Source organism: Aspergillus ruber (assembly GCF_000600275.1).
Source record: "Aspergillus ruber CBS 135680 unplaced genomic scaffold scaffold00002, whole genome shotgun sequence".
NCBI lineage: Eukaryota > Fungi > Ascomycota > Eurotiomycetes > Eurotiales > Aspergillaceae > Aspergillus > Aspergillus ruber.
In genome coordinates this window covers 752,959-777,075 of record NW_024467298.1, presented here as the reverse complement: position 1 = coordinate 777,075, position 24,117 = coordinate 752,959, and the positions used below count along the sequence as shown (strand labels likewise).

At 50.1% G+C, this 24,117-nt stretch overlaps 8 protein-coding genes across 8 annotated transcripts; 2 read left to right on the top strand and 6 right to left on the bottom strand.

Annotated features, from left to right (window-relative positions):
• Positions 1-627: 627 nt before the first annotated feature.
• On the bottom strand, positions 628-2,398 carry EURHEDRAFT_374120 (transcription initiation factor IIA large subunit; the record flags this gene model as incomplete). The annotated part of the gene is made up of 4 exons (XM_040778605.1): positions 628-667; positions 731-1,860; positions 2,122-2,223; positions 2,381-2,398. The coding sequence occupies 4 exons, from the start codon at positions 2,396-2,398 to the stop codon at positions 628-630; spliced, it is 1,290 nt and encodes a 429-aa protein (XP_040642731.1).
• A 232-nt stretch (positions 2,399-2,630) lies between these two features.
• EURHEDRAFT_125099 (WD40 repeat domain-containing protein) lies at positions 2,631-5,144 on the bottom strand. The gene has a single exon (XM_040777723.1). It carries the CDS (start codon positions 4,971-4,973, stop codon positions 3,084-3,086), a length of 1,890 nt encoding a protein of 629 aa, XP_040642730.1. The 5' UTR covers positions 4,974-5,144; the 3' UTR covers positions 2,631-3,083.
• A 207-nt stretch (positions 5,145-5,351) lies between these two features.
• EURHEDRAFT_408284 (Kelch motif domain protein) lies at positions 5,352-8,125 on the top strand. Its single transcript, XM_040780791.1, has 4 exons — positions 5,352-5,805; positions 5,863-5,949; positions 6,016-6,447; positions 6,499-8,125. The coding sequence occupies exons 1-4, from the start codon at positions 5,601-5,603 to the stop codon at positions 7,848-7,850; spliced, it is 2,076 nt and encodes a 691-aa protein (XP_040642729.1). The 5' UTR covers positions 5,352-5,600; the 3' UTR covers positions 7,851-8,125.
• Positions 8,126-8,922: 797 nt separating this feature from the next.
• EURHEDRAFT_408282 (putative MFS allantoate transporter) lies at positions 8,923-10,730 on the bottom strand. The gene is made up of 4 exons (XM_040780790.1): positions 10,527-10,730; positions 10,441-10,471; positions 10,090-10,374; positions 8,923-10,035 (listed from the first exon to the last, which is right to left on the bottom strand). The coding sequence occupies exons 1-4, from the start codon at positions 10,722-10,724 to the stop codon at positions 8,990-8,992; spliced, it is 1,560 nt and encodes a 519-aa protein (XP_040642728.1). The 5' UTR covers positions 10,725-10,730; the 3' UTR covers positions 8,923-8,989.
• Positions 10,731-10,841: 111 nt separating this feature from the next.
• On the bottom strand, positions 10,842-12,019 carry EURHEDRAFT_408280 (putative DNA repair protein Dds20/Mei5). The gene is made up of 2 exons (XM_040780789.1): positions 11,227-12,019; positions 10,842-11,158 (listed from the first exon to the last, which is right to left on the bottom strand). Exons 1-2 carry the CDS (start codon positions 11,950-11,952, stop codon positions 11,066-11,068), a joined length of 819 nt encoding a protein of 272 aa, XP_040642727.1. The 5' UTR covers positions 11,953-12,019; the 3' UTR covers positions 10,842-11,065.
• Positions 12,020-12,105: 86 nt separating this feature from the next.
• On the bottom strand, positions 12,106-15,020 carry EURHEDRAFT_408279 (ubiquitin ligase complex subunit HRD3). Its single transcript, XM_040780788.1, has 4 exons — positions 14,886-15,020; positions 14,693-14,806; positions 12,678-14,621; positions 12,106-12,624 (listed from the first exon to the last, which is right to left on the bottom strand). Exons 1-4 carry the CDS (start codon positions 14,923-14,925, stop codon positions 12,221-12,223), a joined length of 2,502 nt encoding a protein of 833 aa, XP_040642726.1. The 5' UTR covers positions 14,926-15,020; the 3' UTR covers positions 12,106-12,220.
• Positions 15,021-15,777: 757 nt separating this feature from the next.
• EURHEDRAFT_446535 (DNA-directed RNA polymerase II core subunit RPO21) lies at positions 15,778-21,200 on the bottom strand (the record flags this gene model as incomplete). The annotated part of the gene is made up of 4 exons (XM_040783612.1): positions 15,778-20,649; positions 20,714-20,784; positions 20,850-21,006; positions 21,072-21,200. 4 exons carry the CDS (start codon positions 21,198-21,200, stop codon positions 15,778-15,780), a joined length of 5,229 nt encoding a protein of 1,742 aa, XP_040642725.1.
• Positions 21,201-21,976: 776 nt separating this feature from the next.
• Positions 21,977-23,665, top strand: EURHEDRAFT_399336 (Set1-mediated histone H3-K4 methylation subunit Swd1; the record flags this gene model as incomplete). The annotated part of the gene is made up of 5 exons (XM_040779915.1): positions 21,977-22,046; positions 22,091-22,158; positions 22,214-22,302; positions 22,362-22,502; positions 22,573-23,665. The coding sequence occupies 5 exons, from the start codon at positions 21,977-21,979 to the stop codon at positions 23,663-23,665; spliced, it is 1,461 nt and encodes a 486-aa protein (XP_040642724.1).
• Positions 23,666-24,117: the final 452 nt, after the last annotated feature.

Below are 24,117 nucleotides of genomic sequence, written 5' to 3'. Positions count from 1 at the left end.
TTTTCTTTCAATTCATTTTTCCTCGATGACCTTTTACTTTAAACGTTCTGGATTTGGGTTCAACTTGTAGCTATTGTAACTTCGTGACATACTCCATCGAGTCGCATTTCATATTTCATAACCCTGAATGGATCTACGCAAGACAGATAATGGAGATAAAACAAGCACCGTTGCCAATTTCATTTACCTAGGCCGAAATTGATCTAATAAAACCACATGAAGCGAAAGAAAAAGAGGATTGAAAAAGACAGCCGTTGTGACGAGTCAGCGCTAGATGATTGATATTGAAGTCGTCAGAGAAATCCAAAGGTGGGACATCCTAAAGAAACAAGGAAAAGGAAAACAGTAGCGACAGAAAGCAAGAGAAGCAGAGACACTCTGATAGTACATGCTGTTTTCATAAGAGTAAAATCATGGGAGATATGAAATTCATTCATTCTGTGGGTAGGAACCAAGTATTGCAATTTCTTTCCGTTCACCACTTTCTTATATCCCTTTTTTGTTTTTACTTCTTGTGTTTCCTTTATTTCTCGTAGTCTAGCGAGACTTTTCCGCGTTGCTACTATGACTAAGAAAGGTACAAGAGCAAGAATAGAGTCAAAGAATACCACAATTTGGGCTTGGGATCTACCATTCAAATTCGCCTTGGCCCTTGCGGAAGACGTATCTAGTACAGTTAATAACCATCCTCAAATAATGTATGCATAGTCCGGAAAGGGAAGAAGCTTACTCTTTACCGCCAGTGGTCAGAATACCGTCCTTTAATGTACACTTCCACTTGTTTTTCACCCGCTGCACCTTGTCATAAGTACAGAGCATAACCTGTCCAACGGCGTCTTCAGCTTCATTCTCATCAGCCTCGTGGTCTTCAGGATCATCTAGGTCGGAGTTAATAGCATCTTCATCGTCTTCCTCTCCCTCGTCATCGCCGCCAGGACCGTCGAATTGTGCTTGTGCCCGGGGTGCTTGTGCAATCGAAATCGACGAAGCTGGCTCTGCATCAGGGGCCGCGATATCAGCAGCAAGTTTCCGTGTTGTAGAAGATGATGGCTTTTGTTGACGCTCCTCCAATGGAGCGAGAAGACCACCACCCTCCATGTCGAGCATACGCTGTTTCAAGTGCTCACGGAGGATTCTGTCGTTCTGACCCGGCTCACGCTGGGCAGCTTCCCGCCGTCGAGCAACCTCTGCTTTCCATTCTGACAGTGCGTCACCGGCGCCATCGGTTTGAGCATTACCCAGGAACTGTTGGTTCATGGGCGGGTAACCGGGTTCCTGCTTGATCAGCGGGGCCTGGCCATTGGACACCTGGTACTGCTGCTGCTGCTGCTGCTGCTGCTGCTGTTGTTGTTGTTGTTGCTGAGGCTGAGAGTTCTGTGGACGCGGCTGTCCTGGCATGGTCAACGGCGGTGGCTGTGACGGTGACTGTGACTGAGCTTGAAGCTGGCTGACGGAATTGGCGGCAGCAGCCCCGAATCGTTGTTGCATTAAGGTGGCAGCACGTTCACGAGCCAACTGAGAGTTTGGGTTTGCTGACATTATGTTATTCATGGGAGGGTACCCTGCTTGACCGTTCAATCCAGGCTCAGTCTTGATGTAGGGTTGTTGGTTCATATTGGGGGCTGCTCCAACGGGTGTGGGCGCCTGGAGCGGAGGCACTGATCCGGAGACAGATTGTGGTGTTGAGTGAGGAACATGTTGTTGTTGGGTTTGAGGGGGATTAGGTCTGGGAGCATTTGATGGAACGGTCGCAGTAGGAGGAAGGATCTGGTTCTGCGACTGAGCCGGGGCAGCTTGGGGCGGCGGCGGGTCCCATGGGAATTGGGCAACGGCAAGCGACGAGAGTTTTTTCTGCCAGCTCTGTAATCAAAGTGTTAGCCTGATAAAGGTAGAGGTGTGATGGTATGAAGAAAAATGCAGATAAAAAATGTACAGTCCCATGCTCAGGCAACCGTCCGAATCCGGCAACCGGGGGCGTGCTTGGCGCTGAGGCTCCTATAAAAGAGGTCTCTAAAAGGCGGTGGCTTCCCCTCACACAGCTTCCCGCACCCTCCTCAAGATGACTCACGAGAACGACGAAGAACGATGAAAAAAAAAGGAAAAAAAAAAAAAAGAACATACCTGTCGCAGGTCTAACAACGTCTGCTGGTCCACACCACTCTCTTCGAAATCAACCTGAGAGGAATCACAGACCTCCTGAATGACGAGATCGAACACCGTGCCCTGTGGGGAGATCACCGTGGTATCAGCTTCAAAATTCTAACAACAGCAACGAGATGGCCAGGATCTATCATAACTAAACAGAATGAAAGAAGGAAAGACACCGGGAACAGCTATAACTCCCAGTGAATTCCCCTAGGAAAAGGACTCGTCCACTCACCACCAGCTGGTTCGACATGGTCGCTGGGCGAGAGGGAGATCAGGAATGTATCCGTTCAAGTATTTTCTCTTTTCTTTCTTTTCTTCTGATTTTCCTCTTCTTTTCTTTCACTAAAACAAAAAAAGCCTATCAAATAAAAGAGATGATGATGGTTTTGTTTCTCTGGCTTAAGACTCCGGTCGGTTGCCACAGCAGGCGTCTAATAACGAGCAGAACAGAGCGAACAACTCCCCAAGCACCAAAATAACCTAGAGCAGGGATTTGCGACGGACGATACAACACGTTTGATGGCCTAAACAATGCACTTTTCGATCTGGAGGGAGACGGGGAACAGCGAACGGGCTGGGCGTCAACGGGAGGATTTGGGGTGATGGAAGGGGAAAGTTGCGATTTCCCCGGCGAAAGTAGAGCCGCCCCGGTGCTTAGTCAGCACGTCGATCGATCTCGTCCCAAAGTGTATTGTACTCTGTAGTAGAATCTATTGTAAATTCACCTGATAATGGTATAGGCAGTAAATGAGTAAAAGAGTACCGTATGTGCATTAATCCCGAAACCCTAAGAATATCCAATGTCCCTAATGTCCATACAAGAAGAGAAGAGCGCCCCAAAATAGTATCCAATGTGCATCCAACTCCTCCCAATGACCTAGGAACTGTAGCCTTCCAAAACGCCTTGAAAAAGAAAATGAATAACAAAAAGCAATCTACCGGATGGTCATCGACTTGTTCATCTTCGCCTTGCTACCAACACCTCCTTCGCGAGAAGCCGAAGCACTGGTGCCAGCCTTGCGTTCAAACACCTTCCAGAACTTCAAGCTCTCGTCCGCGGCAGCGGTAGCCAGGAGCTGACCGTCCGGACTCAGCGAGCTGTGCAGAACACGAGTTTCGTGCGCAGGAATCTCGATGTTGCGGACCAGGGTCGGGTAACTCCAGATGCTCAGCGAGTTGTCCGGGAATCCACTCGAGCTGACAATCTCCCGGTAGTGGTTGCTCCACCGCAGACTGGTCACTTGCGAGCCGGTGTCGATGCTGTTGGTACGGGCACCGGTGGTGGTGTTCCAGAAGTGGATATGACGGTCATACGAACCGCCTCCGGTGGCCAACAGGTTCAATTGCCAGGGGCACCAGCTGAGAGCCTTGACGGCGGCGCGGTGGTTTGTCTTGGTAAACTTAGGGGCGCTGAGGGACCGGGCATCCCAGATATTAACCAGGTTGTCGTTACCGCCCGTCGCAAGCTGTGCGCCGTCAGAGCGCCACTCCAAGCCGCAGACTTCCGATGTGTGGGAAACGAGCTCTGCCACCTTGTGCTGGGCAATACGGACGTCGTGGTTGTAGACAAGACCGCTGCGTGCACCAGTGGAGAGAGTATGCTTGGACCAGCCCATAACACCGACACGGGAGTCGTGGCCGTACATGCTTCGAAGCTTGGTCCCCTCTTCAACGTCCCAAATCTGAACCTCACCCGTGCCCAGACCAACACCTACATAAGCACCATCACCGCTCCATTTGACACTACTCACATACGTATCAGGGGAGGTCTCCATCAGGCAGTCAACAGACCCGCTGTCGGCGGACCACACGTAGACATTGCGCTCGAGACCAATAGCCACCTGGTTTCCAGAGCTCCAGTCGAGGAGATTGAGATAGTAGTCGTCGAGTAGGCCGGGGGCGTCGAGAACACGCTCTGGAGCCGTCTGAATTCTCCGACGGAACTGGGCGGACTGTGACTTGCTAGGCTTGAGAGGACGGTTGTACTGAGCCCGAAGGTCAATGGGCTTGGACGACTCGGGCGGAGGAGGCTTGAAGGCAAGGATTTTGGTGTTCAGGTTCACACCACAGGCATCGGCCAGTGATGACTCGTACGCAACCGCATCCGGTGCTGGTCGTGTGTATGAAGAAGTGGAGGCCTCGTTATCTTCCAAGCCCAAGTTGTCAAGCGCCGCTGTGAGTTCCTCGTCGCTGCTTCCACGACCACCAATATCAAAAGCGCTAGCTGCGCTGGCAAGCACAGAAGAACCTTCTTTGCCATTGCCACTGGTCTTTGGGCGCTGGCTTTCCTCCGGCTTCGCAGTACCAGCAGTTGCGAGCCCTTCACTTGCGGTGCGGTTGGGAATAAATCGGTCACCAGCATTGTGCGGAACGCGAACCGTGGTCTTGCCAGATCGTGTGCGGGTCGAGATTTCTTTGCGTGCGGAGGGCTCTTTACGTGTACGCTCGTTGGCCGAAGGAGACTGCGAGGATGAGGGACCAGTACCAGTCAAGGTCCACTCCGAAACACCCAGCTCCAGGTGCTTCGGGGACTTGCGGATACGGGCGATGTTGGACTTGGGAGATTCACGGTAACTCCGAGAAGCTCTCGTCGAGACTGACTTGGTGAAGTATTGTGTGAGGTTTCCTCCATAGACAGACTTCTTGTCATCTTTGCTGAACTCCGCTGGGTCACGGGAGGGGGTGAACGGGGACGAGTGGTTTGACGTGACGCTCTCAGCTCTAGGACGAGGAGACGGAGTGAGAGGCATGCGACCTCCAGCTGTTTTGGAAGCAAAGATGCCTCGATGGGACTTCACTGGCGTTGATACCGTTGGCGTAGCCATTGCGGCGTAGAATGGTCAGAACGTATGTGGACAAAGGGATGCAAGTATGGAACAACTGCAAAGCGAAAAGCAGAATTAGTGAAGAATAAATGGCAATATAGACCAGTTAATTAGGAAAAGAGAAAAGGGAGGAGAATGGGAGGGAAAAGGATGTAGAAGAGAGCAAAAAGGAGCCCGGAAGAGGAAGAGAATAAATAGAGAGTATAGTTCTTCTTCGCCGGGGCAACCGTTACCTGAGGTACGGCTGCACTAGTCCGGATCTGGACAGGTATCCACCTGACATGGGGCTGCTTTCCCAAATGGGCAAGGCTCATCTTGGCAGATCACGTTACTTTTTATAGCCGCTTTACTCTAAAGCAGCAGCATTGTTTGTGGGCAGAACCTCCATCGCAAACGAAATACAATGTGAACACTCTAGCATTCAATAATCGAGACTCTTTATTTCATTCTATTGACCTTTTTTCTCGTGAGGGTTGGTCTCCGTCGGGCCCCTAAGCCAACTGTCCCTAGGGTCTACCCTGATGGCACGGCAACCATCAGCGTTCCCCACTCTGGCCCCTACACCATCCTCCATACTCGCTACCACCGCGCCAATCGTCCTGGATGGTGTCTCCAGGCCCAAATCCAATGAACCAGTCTTCTGTGTCCGGCCAGCAGCCATATCTCATGCCCTCCAGTCCCGCCGCCACCCGTCGGAGCAGTGCGGACGACCGCCCGAGCATTAAAAAGGCCCAGGGCCATGTCCCCGCATGCTTGGTCAATGCTTCCGTGACGTATGTTGGAAACGATCAGATCTACGCCTTTGGAGGATTTGATCAATACACCGACGAAGGTTTGCTTAAATTCAAGAGAACGTAATTGGATTTCGTACTAATGTACTATGGAATAGTGTACAACCACGTTCTGAAGCTGGACCTACAGACCCTTCATTGGGAATTGGTGGATAACTATGGGGATATTCCCGGAGTTCGCATGGGTTCGTGCAACTATTCTTTTTCCCGTTACGGAGTACAGGGTTAATTGGTCTATTTCTTGTATATAGGTCACACTGCGACCCTCTACCAAGGTGACAAATTGATTGTATTTGGAGGAGAAAACGAACATCGCGAATATCTGTCCGACGTCGTCATCTTTGATATCCCCACCTCCACTTGGTCACAACCAGAGATTCGAGGTCCGATCCCACGAGGAAGAAATCGTCATGCTGCCGTGATTTACGAGGATAATCTGTTTATCATTGGTGGAGTGACGGGAGAGCACAGTGTCATTCTCGACAGTCTGACTTACCTGGATTTGAAGACCTGGACCTGGTCTCGGACCTGGAACTTCACTCCCCGCTTCGATCATACGGCATGGGTCTGGGGTGGTCGTCTCTGGATTTTTGGAGGACTTGGTCCGGACATGGAGCGGACAACCGATATCTGGTGGCTTGATCTCAAAAACTCTCCATCTCTTGGAATTGCGGCATCACAAGGTACCGTGGATCTCCCCGCCATTTTCAGCAACAGAATGACTTATGACCCAGGCTCGACTTTAAGTAGTAGTCCGTCGCAGCAGCTTCCCGGCCGGTCCGGTAGCTACGCACCAAACTCAGGCAGTGTCCAAGTTCGCAATTTAAACCGGCGGAAGCCCGCTACTCCAGGCGCCGTATCTTCCCTTCGGTTTCAGTCAGGACCTCACGTTCCTGCACTGTTTTCGGGGACCCATTTCCAGGGGTATGCCTCGGGCGTGCTGCTCGATCTGATAACTCCATCTGAGACTGTGCGAACGTATGAATGCAATTTATCTTTGTTAGAACTCGATACCTTGCGCTGGCAAAGGTTGGCAGACGGACATGAAATCTTCAAACCCGGTTATCGATGGCATTACTGCACCGTCAATGCAGACGGCACAAGAGTTTGGTTGCTTGGATGTGATCTGAACTCCGGAGCTGGACAGGGGGGCAGTGATGAGAATCACATGAGTGAAATCCTTTGCATTGACTTGGAGAGATACGGGCTGCTGGGAAATGAGATGGGGGCAATTTCACCGGATCAACGAAAGACACTGGCTTCTGGATCCGGGCCCACGTCCCTTTCGGGCCTAGGGGCAGACTTAGCTGCTGTCTTCGATCAAGCTCCAGAATCTGGCAGTGGCGCTGACTTTATCATTACCGCCAACCGCGATGATGATGGAGACCCAGATGCCATGGTAGATGCCTCGTCCTCGTCACAGTCCGAGACTACTTTCTTATCACCGAATGCGGATACGTCGCCTCCAATTCATGTTCATCGCATTATCCTGCAACTGAGGTGGCCCCATTTCAAGCGGCTCTACTCCTCCAGAATGGCAGAATATCACGCAAACAGGATGCATATCCCTGAGCCCTACTCGGTCGTCCGAGCATTTCTGTACTACCTTTACACAGATAGCATATCCGGTCATCCAGAGTATTGCTCCGATATAATCGATGCAGCAGGGATGCTCGTAATGGCAAATCTCTACGACATGCCCAAACTCCGCCTTTTGTGCGTAAATCGACTAAGTCGCGAACTTGATGTCGAGAACGCAGCCATCGTCTGGGAACGAGCGGGTCGAACAAACGAAGAATGGCTGATGCGCCGTGCTGCGCAATTCTGTCTCGCGCATTGGGGCCGCATCGTGCGGACAGACGGCTTCAAATCTCTAAACAAACAGAGCATGATCGAGCTGTGTGAAGTAGCTGATACTGAGGGACGAATTATCACAGGATCCGAACTGGAAATGGTGGGTGTCTTGGGGGCGGATGGGCTTGGTTTGAATCGGGATCTGAAGCGGCAGCAGCTGGCGCTTGGTAATGCTGGTATAGATGATGATGATTACGATGGAGAGGATCTTGAGGGGATGGAGATTTCGTGATGAAGCACGTGGGTAATGGGTGCATTTCGGCGTTGAGGCTTAACGGGGCGGATGACCTAGTTGTTTTGGGGAATTTTGGTGCATCGGTACGGGCTTATTTAAACAGTTCGAAGAGTTCCCATGAAATCGTAATGATTAGATGCCTACTATTCGGATGCCACGCTACGAAGTAACAAGGACTATCAAAGAATGCAAGGTGCAAATGCAATCACTTCCTGCTTGAATAACCAAAAATCAAAACAAAATAAGGAGATATCATCTTCTTTATCCTCGCTTAGTCCTCCCAGATCAGAAGATGCCGAAAACAATTGTTGCTCAGTTGGCGCGTTTTTCTCTTTCCCCTCTCAACTGATTGTCAGCGACTGTTGTGGTCAGCCCTAGCCATATGTTTGAGTGTTAAGGTTCCGAATTCTACCACATAAAAGCCAGCAAATACCTCATGATCTATCGTCCGAAACATTCGAACTCTACGTGGCATACGTGACTTCTTCATTAGTAAGTTAGTAGAGCGCGGCATTGCAAATAGCCATGGTTAGCAACTTTCATTTATCTGAGAGTACAACTGACAACCACTCGATAGGGGATAGAGAATGTCTCCTAGGGGGAACACTCTCCCGTGGCCTTGAGCTCCTGCAATATGTCTTTCAGATCAAGGATACACAGTCCTGGTCTCAACAAATTTAGGAGCATATTGAACGACCAACGCTCAACTTTCAAGATGAAAGCCTGGGTAATACAACACATGATGTGCGGCAGCAAGGGTTACAAGAATTAAGTGAAGGTTAGCGCGGCCCACCACCTTTTAAGGGTGAAAATAAGAAGCATCCACTGCTGTCATAGACAATAGCATGGCGGGATTCCTAAACCACTGCGTGGCTAGCTGAAACTAATGGTGATATCCGCCGCTAGGGACACATAATGTGGGATGCGGCACGGCTTGAGCGCACAGGTGCAAAGTACTTGTTGCTTTGGAAGCAGGAGAGGTGCTGGAAGGGCAAGGAGTGGAATATTCTGGATTATATAGTACCAGTATAGTCCTAGAAAAGAACAAAGATACTTTTTCTTGTTTGTTCTGTGATTTATCAAATTTTCTAATGATGTAACCTATTAAGTCCATGTTTCTATTCCACATCCTACTATCAAAGCGCATATCGAAAATGCCTCGACTCCATATCAGTCAAATCCTTCAACCCATCCAAAACCGCCTGTGCATGAGCATTTGCGCCATTCCCCGAACTCCCCCATAAGTCTGAACATCCGTCCCTGTCCCTCCTCCAATTCTGCCCCCTCATCGATGCATAAATAACCCCAGCGAAAACCACTATCCCCGCATAACAAACCAACAACCCCGCCAATGCCGAGTAATACCGCGGCGCCTCCCTCTCAAAGAAGATATTCGCCCCCGCCACATTCCCAGCTGCATACATCGTAAACCACAACCCATTAGCCACAGACCTCTTTGTATGCCCGGCCACATTCGTCGTCAGTATATTCCATGAGATAATCACCGGCGCCCCCACGATATACTGCAACCACGTACACCCCACCAGTGTCCAGCGCTGGTCCAGCCTCGTGAAGCGGATACCCAATAGTCCACCAAACGGGATGAGACAGACACCCGCGAGGACGGCGCAGCGGGAGTTTGGGATAAAGGTTGCAATTAGGCCGCAGAGGGGTACGATGAGGGCTTCGAAGGCGCCGGTAGGGAGTTGCAGAAGAGTTGCATTGATGCCATTGAAGCCGTAGCCTTTGATTAGGGCGGAGGCGAAATTGGAGACGCCGCCGTTAATTATGCCGCATGCGATGCCGACAGCTATGCATGAGAGGACTTTAGGGTCGTAGGCAATTTCGAGAGCTTGGCGAGGTTTGAGTTCTTTGGTTTTAACGCCGATCATGTTTGCTGCTACGCGTTGGACGGCGACGATGCGTTGTTTGTGAGTGAGGAAGTGGGCTGTGTTTGGTGAGTCGGGCATTAGGCAGAGGAAGACGCAGCCGCAGACGAAGTTTAGGAGACCGAATGTGAGGAAAATTAGTTGCCAGCTGTGTAGTTGTGTGTTGTGGGAGTGTCCTAGACCGAAGCCTAATAAAGCTCCGAGCATTGTGGCTACACCATTTCCGCTGAGCCAGGTGGCTAGACGGAGGGGTTGTTCCGAGCGTTTGTAGTACATGGATGTGATTGTCATCACTGAGTGTGTCAATATCTGGCTCCTACTACTTTGGTAACTCGATAAGGACTCACTGCAAGGACTTACACCCGCCTCAGCCATCCCAAGTAAAAATCTCAGAACCAGTATCCCAGCATAATTCTTCGCTCCCACATGTGCAATGAGAATAACAGCCCATATCAAGATCATCCCACCCATGTACTTGGCAATTGGCAGACGCTGAATCAATAGATTCGCTGGGATCGCCCAGAATAGGTAGCCAAAGTTGAATATTGCTGCGACCCACGAGTAGCGCTGGCCTTGGAGGGTGAGATCGGGGATTAGGGTGTAGGCGGAGGCGTAGTTTAGGGATAGTTTGTCTGAATGCCGTTGATGAGGTTAGTTTTGATACCATATTCTCCAACGGGGAGGTTTTTTTTTTTTACCTAGGAATTGTATGACATAGGTAACATAGAGCTATCCATCAAGAGCTATCAGGAAATGCATGTAATCATGTGCTGAGGCAACTCACAATAGGCATAATCCGCCAATCCAGTATCTTGCGCACTCGAGCTCCTTCTTCTTCCAGTTCTTCAGCTGTAAATTGAGCAGCTTCTGCATATAGATCAGCGCCAATGTCATGGATGACTCCGGTAGCGTAGTCATCGTGTTTTTTATCCGTTTCGGTCGTTGATGCCATAGCTTCGGTTTTAGTTTTGATATCAGACATGCTGACATATATCTGAGGATTAACAATATGTCTCGAAAATAGAGCAAAAGAAGCATATGTAAGGTTCTTATGTCTGGCTTGTTATCATCTGTAGGTAGATAAGGATGGGCATTATCTCTCGGCATGGTGATCGGGCCCTGTATACAAAAGACTGAAATGCGGAGGAGATAAGTCAAAGCATCGTTATTCGAAGTTGATCCGCTTTGTCTTAGATTAAGTACACCTTTAAACGCCTGTCTATATCGTTCATCGTGAAGTAAAGGGAGCATAAACACGCGAAACGCATACACATACAATCAGATGGCTCTGATAAGTTCAGTCGTACATTCCCACACAAGGTCTCAGTTCTTGGTCCATTTTTGTCCAGTAACGTCAAATCCGATCATTTGCGGGTCGATGTTTAGCGTTCTGAGCATGAAGTCCATGGTAAATTCCTGTCAAATCAGTATCATTTTTAAAAAACCCCAGAATCGCACCCGGAAAGTAAAATAGGGAAGCATACCTCATTCTCATCGCCCCTCTCTTCCTCTTCCTTGTTACTCTCCTCTTTCTCCTTAGCAGCACCTAACTCCGCTAGCACCTCCTCCTTCCTCCTCACAATCCCATCTTCATCCCCATAATCAACCTCACCCCCGGCCGCCTCCGCACTCCCAAACCAATCCTCCATCTCCTCTCTCTCCCACCTCTCTTGCTGACTCCTCATCTGCCCCCTCCAAGCCCCCATACCCCCCATCCTTGCAACCCTTTCCTGTGCCCCCGTAAATACTTCCTCCGCCGCGTCCTGGCTAATAGCTTTCCATTTGGCAATTAGGGATTCAAGTTCTGTTTCGCGGTTCGAGGACTCGATGCGAAGGGCTTGTTGAGCGGTGTCGAGGTCGGTGTGGAGGGTTGCGAGGCGGGATTGGAGGCTGCGGTGGTGTTTTTGGAGAGCGGATATTTCGGGATCGAGGAGGATGGAGCTTTTTTTGGTGGGTGTTATTGTGTTGGTGGTGGTGGTCTTTCGTTTGCGGGTTTGGGAGGTTGGGTTGGAGGTTGCTGTGGGAGTTGAGGTTCGGCCAGGTGTGTTTATTTCGTCTTTCTCGGTGATTGTACTGCGTGGAATTGCGGCTGTGGATGACTTGTCGTCTCCTTTCTGGTTGTTTGCTTGCACTGGCCGGCGGAGAGGTGATTTGAACGGTTTGGTGAGCGTGGATGTCGCGTTTTCGAGACGACGGCGCTTTCCGGACATGTTGACCATTATGACTTTAATATTCTCGACCAGCTCGTTACATGGTAAGAGCCAATGGTGATGCACAGAGTCAAGATGGTTGTGGAGACTCGAGACGAGCGACGAGACGCGCCGGAAATCTGAAGGGTGCTTATCGATAAGACTGATGACATCAATGCATGCCAACTTAAAAGAGTAACACTAGATTATGCCAAGTGATATTTTCAAATAAAAACAGTGGATATGATGAATTCAAAATAAGGAATACGCTGATAATCCTATATCATTATCAATGCCCTATCCCCCCCGCAACCCATTGATTGAACTCCGGCTCCCCAGGTCTTGGGAAGAACCCTCGATCATCCGCATTCCCTTGAGCCCCCTGGTTATCGGCACCATTTCCATTAGGTCTCTGGCGATTTCTTTGTTGTCTGATGTATATCAGCACAAGCAGAGTCGCAGCCAAGGTGAATATGATAAGGCCTTCGAGGAGGCTCTCGTCAATATCAAGCTCCATATCATCGTAATACCCGTCATCATGGCCTTCCTCGTGTGCATCGCCGCTGGCTCCCAACATTTCGTCTTCTTCGGCTCGTTGTCTGTACATTTGGGCTCGAAAGCGGGCTTCTTCTTCCTCGTCATTTTCGATGAATGCTGTGACCCATTCTTTGAAGGTTCGACGGGGTTTCGAATCTGAAGTCATGATCAGCGTATGCTTCGGTAACATGCAATGTGCAAGGACTTACCTTCTTCCTCCTGAATGGGTTTAATATTGCCATTGGTGATGATATTCCAGTAACTCCGCAGCCGGAGCTTAATCAAGCTAAGCTTCACTGGCAGATACGCCTCAGAGTTAATTTCCAGCGCCAAGTCATAGTACCGCTTGGCCATGTGGAAGTCCTGGTCAACTGCAACTCCGTTCTCATGCATCCAACCAAGGTTCCAATAAGCCTGTGCACTATGATGAGCCTCGGCAGCTGTATGGTAACAGGTTGAGGCCTTCTCAGCGTCAGCTAAAATACCGGTCCCCGTGAGGTAATAGTCGCCCATCTTGATCAAGGAGTCAATATTCGCTTGCTTAGCCGAACGAGTCCAGTATATCATAGCTAGCGCGGCATTCTTGAGTAGGGATGACGAGCGTTGCGGTCGACCGGCGTTTGTACCATACGAAAGGACGGAGTCAACTGGCAGCAGGGAACGCTGCTCATCGAGGAGAAACGCGACATTGGCCTGAGCGTTTTCGTATCCTTGCTCTGCGGCCATCATTGAGGCGATCAGAGCGCGCTCTTTATCCCCGTCTTTGTACGCATTATTTGCTTCAAGAAAGGATGAGTGGATGGCTTCTGCCCGTTCCGCGACCATTTTATAGTACGATGCGGCCATCCCGCAGTGTCGCTGTCTGCCCACTCCGTTGTTGGACATCTCAGCCAAATAGTAAAATGCTTCCATCCAGCCCCAGTGCGCGGCTAGCTCGAAGTATTTCGTGGCCGTAGAGACGTCACCTTGATCAAGGAATAGAGCACCCAATCTTGTTGCCGATCCTGGGTAGTTCTGCTCCGACGCGGCCTTGAAGTATGCAGACGCTTTGTATGCATCCTGGTTGACACCGTATCCATGAAGATACATCAGTCCAATTTCATGTTGGCATAGCGGGTCCCCGTTAACCAATCCGCGTTTGAACCAAGTGAAAGCCGTGCTGAAATTCTGCTCCACGCCCTCACCACGAAGGTACATCAACCCGATATGACCAGCTGCCTTGGCAGCCAATTTATCAATTCCCATGGGATGATTGGGGTTGATGGAGCCATCTTTATTCCAGTAGCGTCTCGCAACCTGCTTGAAGTACTTCAGAGACTTGTAAAAGCTCCGGGGCATGCCTCGTGCTCCATCATAGTGCATCTTGCCCAGGCTAAAGGTGGCTTTCAGCTCTCCTTTCCTCGACATCAAATCTAAGTACTCCAAAACATCTTCCAGGCTGGCCTCGGTGCTAGACTGCGAGTCCCGCAATGCATTCGGTCCTGAACTCGACATGCTGGCACCTTCACCATAGACGCCCCCCTCTTCATCAGCCCAGCGAAATGCCTCGCGGATTAAATTATGGCCCCCAGGCGGTCCAGAACGATAGTACTGGATGGCCTTGTCCGCCACCCTCTTGTAATAATAGGTAGCCTCATCGCAGTCCCGGGGAGCTCCAATGCCAGCATGATGGCGATAAGCCAGCGTCATCTCAGACCGCGTATTGCCTCCCTCCGCCGCAAACGTATGATATAACAATGCTTTCGCCTGGTCGCGCTCAACGCCGCCTCCAATTCCAGTTGCATACATGAAACCCAGCATATACTGCGCCGTGCTGTTTCCCGTCGAGTACGCGAGGTTATCGTACCATTGGAACGCCTGCCTGAAATCGCGAGGGTGCGTGAAGTTGCCGTGGAAGTTCATCTCCGCCAGTAGGAACATCGCGTCGGGGTCTTGGTCCTCTTGTGCCGCGATCTCCAGCTCCTTCACGGCCTTGGCCACATTGGGGTTGAATTTTCGTGTATTCGTTTCCTGGGAAGGTCCATTCATGAACAGGATTCGGAAGGCGCCTTTGGTGTAGTGTAGAGTGTAGCCAACGATACCGTATGGCTTGTCCGATTGAACGGTCGAAAGTCTAGGGTCACGGAGGATCTTCAACGCGGATGTAACATGCTCTAGACAAAGTAAAACAAGAAAATTCAGCCATCGCTATTCAAATGTATTCCCAAACAATTCTCCAACTCACCATTCTCTGGGCGCGCGTCGGTAGCCCCGCCGGCTCGAGGCTCCGCGGATTCGCGAGCAATAGCTGTAGATGCAGACGCATCATTTGACTCAACCACAAGTGCCTGCAATAGAACTGCGCGAACAAAATTTGGCAAAGGTCAGCGTCTTCATTTCCTTCGAAGTTATCTTGGTCTCTGCGGAGAGCTACTTACGCAGCGCCAAGGGAAGAACGAATCGCCATAACCACTTCATGGTGACTGATATCAACTCGGTGTAATCTGGGGTGTTAGACGCATTGCGACACCTGACATTCAATCAAATATACCTATGTCGAATACTCGTTGTTGATAGTCGGGGAGATAACATCACAGTTCCTCTATCGGAACAAGCCACCTGTCCCGCGGAGCTTCATTTCGCCGACGCCAAGCTACTCAAACTACAAGTATACAGATCTACGTTAAGACATGAACTATTGTTCTACTAGGGCTGAAGTTTCTCTGTATATTTTTTTTTTTTTATATTTTTCTCACTATTCTGTATACATGATCTGATGGGAGTAATACATTCAATCAATAACAATATGCTTCATGAAAACAGACACCACTCATTAGGGGGAAAGCAATAGATAAGCTGAAAAAAAGAAAACACCAACTCGAGAAACGCTCCATGAAGGGGATTTTCAAATCTAGAACACTTTGGTATTTCGATGAGCTTAAAGAAAACGTCTGTAGCCAATCCACCAAATCATTCACAATCTCCGAAGGCCGGCTGCGAAAAGAGAAATCAAGAGAAAAAGAAAGCTATTAAGGGGAACGCAAGAGAATAGAAACAACACCGTTTTCAGGCTGGAGCATGAAAAGAAACATACATTTGACAAAAGGCCGCAGACCCCCAGATGGTGAAACTAAAATAACCAACCAATTCCGTGCAGCTGAAATATGATGCAAAATGATTCTTTTTATGTTTCGTTCGACAACATGGGTACAATAATACAACGAAGACCATAGGAAAGCAAAGCAAGACACAACTAGCTTTACTGACGTGGAGACCTATCATGAATGTTAGTCAACCTGAGAACTTTTAAAATTCTTCAGGCAAGACAACTTACGTAGGGCTGTATGCTGGTGAAGTAGGGCTGTAACTGGGGGACGTCGGCCCGCCAGGAGACGTAGGTGAGCCAGCAAAGTTTGGCGAAGTTGGTGAATACTGCTGAGGACTGGTAGGTGACCAGCCTGGAGATGTGGGCGTATACTTGGGAGAGGTAGGTGAAGTGGGAGACAAGTGTCGGGCTGCACCACCAATAGCAGGACTAGTCGGACTGTAGCTAGGTGACGTAGGGCTGAAGGCAGGAGAAGCCGGACTAAAGCTTGGCGATGTCGGGCTGTAGTTGGGCGAGGTGGGAGAAAACCCAGGCGACGTCGGAGAGTAGGACGGAGACGTCGGAGACGCTTGTCCATATGCTGGCGACGTAGGCGAGTAAGCAGGCGACGTAGGGGCGAACGATGGACTAGCAGGAGAGAAACCAGGCGATGTCATGAAACGAGGACTAGTGATAGACATGCCAGGCGACGTAGGAGAGTAACTCGATGTCGGAGAATAGCCAGGAGACGTTGGACTTGTGTTGAATGGGCTTGTGGGGGAGTATCCAGCCGGACTCGTCGCCGCTGGGCTGAACCCACCGAACCCAGCAGATGGCTGGTAGTCTGTAAAGCCACCAGGAGTCTCGGCGCCGGCCTGGCGAATCGGGGAGAAGTTCGATTCGGGGTCGGGAGTGCCGATGTACGCACTCTCCTGCATGGGAGAACCAGTGTCGTATTGGGTCGCAGCACCATCAGAGATGATAGCATCCTTGGCACCGATTGATCCCATAACACCATACCGTGCGTTGTTCGAGACAACAGTATTTAGCAAGTTCTGATCCAGGTAAACGTCGAACTCTCCCGTACCGGCTGGTGCCATCTGGCCAAGAATTAGGTTCTCGGAAACACCGCGGCAATCGTCAAGCTCTCCAAAGGCGGCCGCCTCCAGGAGAATTTCAACCGTCTCTTCGAAAGAGCAACGCATAAGCGCACCATTGTCCGCACGGTTGATACCGTGACGAGTAACCGGGGTCAAGTATCCACGAACGGTCATAACATCGACCAGCAACGCCAGGTGACGGTGGTTGACATACGAACCGTCGAAGGCCAACACCTGTGTCAATTCACGGAGGACCGCTGAACGTGCAGCTTCGATACCAAAGACTTCGAAGACTTCGATGAATTGGTTCGAATAGGTACGCGAAGCGTCGACTCCAGGAATCGCCAGAACTGCGCCCAAAGAAGAACCGCTGGTTTCGAGAACCCATTGTTTACAGAGTGGGTCTGTCCTGCTTGTGAAGAGGGAGCCATCTTCGAGCACTCGGACGTTGTTCTTCTCGTTGATGAATGCTCGGTCAACGCCCGGGACACCACGAAGAGTAAGAGTATCCAAGAGATGCTGCTCCAATTTCTTGAGTGTAACATCGTACTCAATGTCATCATCCTCTTCATCTTCTTTGCTATCCTGAATTTGACGGATACGGATAACCTGCTCATCAGCGTTGTTGTCACTGAAGAGAACTGCGATATCCTTAGGGTAAGCTTGCTTGATTCTCGACGCAACGTCCTGCACTGTAAGACCCTTGTCAAGAAGCGAAGGTCGACTAAGGATGATACGTAACAACCATTTTGATTGCCGAGAAGAGTCATCCGTGACATCTTCTGGGATAATGAAGTAGGACTCTACCATATCCCTGTCGTTCTCAATCACCGTGGTCTGGATGTCGGGATCGTAGTAGATTTCGGTAGCTTCGGTAACCGATCTCAGACTGGTGTGCTCTACAGCACTACGCAGTTGCTTGGCACCCTCTTTGTCGTGTGACTTTGTAGGCTCCTGGTACACAGTCATCGACGGAGTCTTGATATTCGTGGCGACGTTAAGAATTTCTTTGATACGAGGTACACCGAGAGTAACGTTCTTGGCTGAAACACCAGCAAAGTGGAAAGTGTTCAATGTCATCTGCGTAGCAGGCTCACCAATGGACTGCGCAGAGAGGACACCGACCATCTCACCAGGACTGGCAGCGGCCCTTGCGAAACGGCTTTCGATAGCACCAATCACGTGTTGGAATGCGAGCTTGTTCATTGAATATTCGGTGACAAGTCTCCGGAACGCCAGTCGACTACGGAGCTGCGCCTTGAACAACAAAGTGGCGTTCTCCTGGGCCTCGTGGGAAATAGGGTCATCGCCACGAACAACCAGAAGGCGATCAAGCAGCGACTGGACCTGAGGAACAACCTCTGCAGGATGCAGGTCACTGATGGTTCCGTCGCGAATTCTAAATGTGTTTCTTGCCATTTCAAGGATTCTTTGCACATTGATCGGAAGCTGCATCATTTCTTCGTCTTCTTTTGCAACGGTACGGAGGAATGCACGGTCTTTGAGAAGCGCTTCCCATTCCTCGTCAAGGTACCGCTGGACTTCCATATCACCTGCGATTTCGTTGGCCTGCTCCAAGACGTCAGGTCCAAGACTCCGTTCTGGGTCCATGAGATCAACACGGAAACGGTCTCTAAACTTGTCATCGGAGCACCTAATGATGTCGACACGCTGGTTCTCAATGTGAGCACCATCGAGACCATCTTCACCGTAGATAAATTGAATAATATCGCCCAAAGAGTTGCGGACAGTGCCATCATACTTGACGGTAACCTCTTCCAATGCCTTAACCAGCTTACGCTGGATGTAACCAGTTTCAGCAGTTTTGACAGCGGTATCGATAAGACCCTCACGACCAGCCATGGCATGGAAGAAGAATTCGGTTGGAGTCAAGCCACGCAAGTACGAGTTCTCAACAAAGCCACGGGACTCTGGCGAATAGTCGTCCTTGGTGAAGTGCGGTAATGTTCGGTATTTGAAACCGAAGGGAATACGCTTTCCTTCCACGGATTGTTGTCCCACGACAGCAGTCATCTGAGAAATGTTGATAGTCGAGCCCTTAGATCCAGAGCGAGCCATCTGAATGGCGTGGTTGAGGTCCTTTAAACTCTTTTCGGTCTCGCTACCGGCTTCATCACGAGCATTGTTAAGAGCGCGCGAGACCTTACTTTCAAAGGTTTCTCGCACGTTCATACCGGGCAGTGGCTCAAGCTGGTTCTCCGTGGCAGTGGCAGTGATTTCTTCAACCTCTTTCTTTCGATTGCGGACACAGTTTTCAATTCTCTGAATTGTAAGCGCGTCTGGGATCGTGTCACCGATACCAATACTGAAACCGTTGTGCAGCAACCAATAATTGACGATGGCTTGAGCGCCGTTGAAGAAGCCCACTGTAGCGTCTGTACCATATTCATTGAAGATGGTGTGTATAACACCACCACCGCTAGCACCGACAGTCTTCTTGGAGAGCAATCCATACATGAGCTGGCCTCCGTGAATAAGAAGACCGCCGTCGGCTAATGGAGAAAACTTCTCCGCGAGCGCAGAGTTGTCCTTGTCCACACGAAGAAGGTTCAACCCAGAGGGAAGCGCCATACTGATCATCTGTTTCCCTGTCCATCTGGGTCTAGGCTTTATAATAGCCGGTGGTGGGATGACTCCGTCCCAGTCAGGAACCCAAAGCATAATGTTCATAACCTGCTCTTTGGTCAAGAAGGTGTCCCGCCGACAAACCTTGTAGATACCACAGAGTGTGTCTTGGACGATACCCATGAGGGGACCATTACGCTGAGGCGATACAATGTTATGGGGAACCAACGCAAGCTCGCTGAGTTCTGCGCGGGACTCCTCGCTCTGCGGCACGTGCAAGTTCATTTCGTCACCGTCGAAATCAGCGTTGTAAGGACTCGTAACAGACAAGTTCATTCGGAAAGTCGAATACGGCATCACTCGTACACGGTGACCCATCATAGACTCCTTGTGAAGAGACGGCTGTCGGTTAAACAGAATGACATCGCCATCCATGACATGGCGTTCCACTTTCCATCCATAAAGAAGCTGCTGACCGCCGGCCCTTCTCGCATGGCGAAGGTCGATACGTTCACCATTGTCTCTGACTATATAACGAGCACCAGGGTGCTCATTGGGGCCGTTTGAAACGAGATGTTGCAACTTCTCGATATTGTACGGCGTAACAACTTCAGGATAAGTCAAAGTCCTGGCAATACTCTTAGGCACACCGACTTCATCAAGCGACAGATTGGGATCACCCGTGATGACAGTACGAGCGGAAAAATCCACACGTTTGCCCATTAAGTTTTGCCGCAGACGACCTTCTTTACCCTTCAACCGAGAGCGAAGAGCCTTAACAGGTCGGTTCGATTTTTGCATGGCCTTAGGTTGACCAGCAATGTCGTTGTCCATGTAGGTAGCAACATGGTATTGCAACAAAGACTCGAACTCGCGCACTACGTGCTCAGGAGCACCTTCCTGCTCACAACGTTGAACGTTCTGGTTCGCTCGGACAATTTCAGCCAACTTGTAGGTTAAATCATCCTCACCACGCTGGCCACTGGTGCTACCACCAACAAGAACACTTGGGCGAACTGGAGGGGGCGGAACTGGCAAGACGGTAAGGACCATCCATTCGGGACGAGCATAGTCGTTGCTCAGACCCATGATGCGAACAGAGTCATAGGAGATATTGCGGAAGACGTTGAGAGCAATCTGCGGAGTGATGGTCTTCTTCTCGGGCTGTGGCATATCGTCCTCCTCCATCATGCTCTTGCTGGGCTTCCATGTTCCGACCAACGATATCCCTTCCTTGCGAATCGTAGGTTGAGCATTACCGCAACCACCATGACCACTGCCCTTTTCCTTGCCCTCTTTCGAAAATGGGTCCTCCTCATCCTCGGGAGGATCGGCTTCACAGACCAACACGTCCTTGGAAAGTCGCCAGATCTGATCGAAACGCCTCTTCGGGTCTCTCGTTCGCAAGGCTTGGAGAAATCTAGAGTCATCCTGATTGAACGATGTCAGCAAAGGAGCCATGGTAAGATTTGCCATCCCAACAGGGATGACTAACCGTTTTGGCTTTGATCTTTCCACAGTTGTGGCAGACAGTTTCCAACAGTTTCTTGATCTTGGTCAAGAAACCTAAACATGAATGTTAGCACAGGCCCTGGTCACTGACAGTAACGAAGATTTTCCTCAGAACATACCAATATGATAAACCGGTGTTGCGAGTTCGATGTGACCGAAATGCCCCGGGCATTCCTTTTGACCTTCTTCGCAAGTCTCGCAATTCCACTGACGATCGATCGTACCCAAACGAGGATCATTCAACCCCTTTGCTCGCGGTCGCTGCCGCTGCTCATCCTATTATCAACGTGTCAGCAGTCTCAAAACACCTGGAAAAAAACAAAAGAAAAAAAGCTGCAAACCATTGTCTCCGGGTATTCGACATGGACCACACTCATCCGTTTGATCTCCTCAGGCGAGAAGAGACCAAACTGAATTTCCTTTATAGTGCGCAGTGGCGCCTTGGAGTATGGGAAGTAAACGTTCGACATGATGACGGATAGTCGCGTCGGATCAATCTAACTTCGGGCTGACGTGTAGATAAAACGAGTCCGTAAACGCAGGAACGAGGTCGCGAAAAACGTATCCGATCGAAATGAATCGATCGACTCGGACGAGTAATCGAAAAACAAGCAGGCGAAATGAAAGATAGCAGTTGTAAGCAGCTGGGCCAACTGAGGCCTTTGGCAGCCCTTGCCACGAGGGCGCCGACGACCTTATTTCACCGACGTCAAGAAAATCGAAAGGGGGAAAGAGCGAAAATGGCGATCACGATAAAATTCCGCGCCTTCTTTAGTCCATTAAACGATATCGCAATGCCAGATGCGATAAATTTGGGGAGTTGGGCGATGGCCAAGCAGCGTGTCGGGGAGATGAAAGGGAGATGGTTGGAGGTTGCCTCTCGCCGATGGGGCACGAGTTTTCTCGAGCCTCAAGAGTGAGTTGGTCACCTCTCTAAAAATGCCGGTACTAAAGCCAATTTCTTGGCAATTGTTCACTTTCACCGCCTTAATGGCCAATCGGAGTAGTTAGTTTCGGCGTTGCTACCAACAGGTGCTCCCTTTTAAATGGGCTCTGACCGCCTTCTCTATTCCCAAATGGCCGCCAGTTTCTACTGTAACATTTACGATTCCCTCGATGATACAAACGATCTCCACCAGCAGTGCTCAATGCTAGTTAACAGTCTGCTCTCCTGGCCTATTCTCCCAGGCTAGGGAATTTGTCTCTCTTCTTGTGTTCCTGCTTGAAATGATATATTCACCACAAAATGAATTTGTCTCTCCTTGATCCTTTTGTCCTAGCTCAGGACTACCCGGACACCTTGACGGAGAAGCTGAGTATGTATTTACTTTGGCGGTAATCAATGATACTTACTGACCAGGTACAGGGAGCGGCCATGCAACCTGTTTACGCTTTAACCGCAAAGGCGATTATCTAGCCTCCGGACGAGTTCGTTTCCCAAGGCGGTCCAATACCGAAACGCGAAATTGACCTTTAATACTAGGTGGACGGCACAGTAGTGATATTCGATGTCGAGACAAACGGAGTCGCACGCAAACTGAGGGGTCATACCAGGCAGATTCAATCGTTAAGGTTCGTGTGGCGCCGGAATATTTGAGAGAATTGAGACGGTTAACCTGGCAGGTGTGCAGTTGGTCCAGAAATGGCCGGTACCTTCTCAGTTCGTCGCAGGACTGGAAATGTATTCTCTGGGACATGAGAGATGGTTCGCGGGTGCGAACTGTCCGGTTCGAAGCTCCTGTGTATATTGCGGAATTGCATCCTTTTAATCAGTATGGCCCTTCCTCCTCGTTAACCTACTGAACCGTCTCATCATTGCATACTGACAGCTTACTTGCCTAGTCTACTTTTTGTCGCATCTCTCTTTGAAGAACAACCAGCTCTCGTCGATATCTCATCACCAAAACCAGTTAAACGAATCCTCCCCTCCGCTCCTCTTCGTGCACCAGAAGTCGATCCAGCAGTAGCCGCGAAACAAGCCGCTCAAGATGCGAAACACTCGACTTGCGTTACAATCTTCACTGCGCTCGGAAATCATATCATAGCCGGCACATCAAAGGGCTGGATCAACATCATCGAAACAGAAACCTGCGCAACCATCCACTCCACCCGCCTCTGCAACGGAGTGGTCATCCTCCTCCGCCTCGCGAGCAATGGCCGAGACCTCCTCGTAAACAGCTCAGACCGTGTCATTCGAACAATCCTCATGCCCGACCTCTCCCAACTAGGCACCGACCTCGAAGCCGCCAATATCAAAGTCCAAGTGGAACACAAATTCCAAGACGTTGTCAACCGCCTAAGCTGGAACCACGTCGCCTTCTCCTCAACCGGCGAATTCGTCACTGCCTCCACATTCATGAACCCCGACATCTACGTCTGGGAACGCAGCCACGGCTCCCTCGTCAAGATCCTCGAAGGCCCCCGCGAAGAACTCGGCGTGGTAGAATGGCACCCCACCCGCCCCATGGTCGTCGCCTGCGGGCTCGAATCCGGCTGCATATACACCTGGTCCATCGTCTCACCACAGAAATGGTCCGCCCTAGCCCCTGATTTCGGCGAAGTCGAAGAAAACGTCGAATACATCGAACGAGAAGACGAATTCGACGTCCACCCCGCCGAAGAAATCCACCAGCGCCGCCTCGACCAAGAAGACGAAATCCCCGACGTCCTTACCATCGAACAACCCATGGACAACGGCGCCGACGACGACGACGATAACAACAGCAACAGCAACAATGCCGTTGACGCCTTCCACATGCCCGTGCTACTAGATATCTCAGATAGCGAGAGCGGCGAAGACATCATCGCAGTGGGGCCCGGCACGATGCGCAGACGTAGTCCCGGCGCGGGCCGTGAGTGGATGACCAATGGCGACGGGGAGACAGGGAAGAATGGCGCCGGCGCTTCACGGGGTCAAAGAGGGCGACGGCGGTGAAGATTCTTTGTGAAGACGGGAGCAAGTGGGATGAATGGCTATAATTGTATCATTTATAGACAAGGGGGTGGACAGGGTCCCGCAAAAGGCAACCCTTTATGTATTGTGCATGTGAAAAAGGCGTTTCTGGGTGGGGTTTTTGTTAGCTTTTTACCTGAAGATAATATGGCTTTTTATTGTCTTTGACGCCCGTGTAATATAGAAATGATAGATTAGTCAGGAATAAAACCAAACTCACACAGCTGTGAAAAAGAGGTACTCCATACAGGGTTATATCGGATTGACCACGACTATTGGTCCCAATCCTTGGAACAGCAAAAGCACGAACACCGAAAAGGAAAGCAAAGCAAAAAAAAAAAAAAAAGAAAGAAAAAGGTAAATTGCAAAGCCAAGCTAGCAATATGCAAAAGAATATATATAACAGAAATAAAAAATAAAAATAAAAATAAAGA

Coding starts and splice junctions, on each gene's coding strand:
- EURHEDRAFT_408282 (XM_040780790.1), bottom strand. CDS start 10,724: ATGTCTGATATCAAAACTAAAACCGAAGCTATGGCATCAACGACCGAA. Junction 10,472..10,526: donor ATTGGCGGATTATGCCTATT/GTGAGTTGCCTC, acceptor CTTGATGGATAG/CTCTATGTTACCTATGTCAT. Junction 10,036..10,089: donor GGCGGGTGTAAGTCCTTGCA/GTGAGTCCTTAT, acceptor TGACACACTCAG/TGATGACAATCACATCCATG.
- EURHEDRAFT_408280 (XM_040780789.1), bottom strand. CDS start 11,952: ATGTCCGGAAAGCGCCGTCGTCTCGAAAACGCGACATCCACGCTCACC. Junction 11,159..11,226: donor AGAGGGGCGATGAGAATGAG/GTATGCTTCCCT, acceptor CTGATTTGACAG/GAATTTACCATGGACTTCAT.
- EURHEDRAFT_408279 (XM_040780788.1), bottom strand. CDS start 14,925: ATGAAGTGGTTATGGCGATTCGTTCTTCCCTTGGCGCTGC. Junction 14,622..14,692: donor CGACGCGCGCCCAGAGAATG/GTGAGTTGGAGA, acceptor TACTTTGTCTAG/AGCATGTTACATCCGCGTTG. Junction 12,625..12,677: donor ACCCATTCAGGAGGAAGAAG/GTAAGTCCTTGC, acceptor TCATGACTTCAG/ATTCGAAACCCCGTCGAACC.
- EURHEDRAFT_125099 (XM_040777723.1), bottom strand. CDS start 4,973: ATGGCTACGCCAACGGTATCAACGCCAGTGAAGTCCCATCGAGGCATC.
- EURHEDRAFT_408284 (XM_040780791.1), top strand. CDS start 5,601: ATGAACCAGTCTTCTGTGTCCGGCCAGCAGCCATATCTCATGCCCTCC. Junction 5,950..6,015: donor TATTCCCGGAGTTCGCATGG/GTTCGTGCAACT, acceptor TCTTGTATATAG/GTCACACTGCGACCCTCTAC. Junction 6,448..6,498: donor TGGAATTGCGGCATCACAAG/GTACCGTGGATC, acceptor CTTATGACCCAG/GCTCGACTTTAAGTAGTAGT.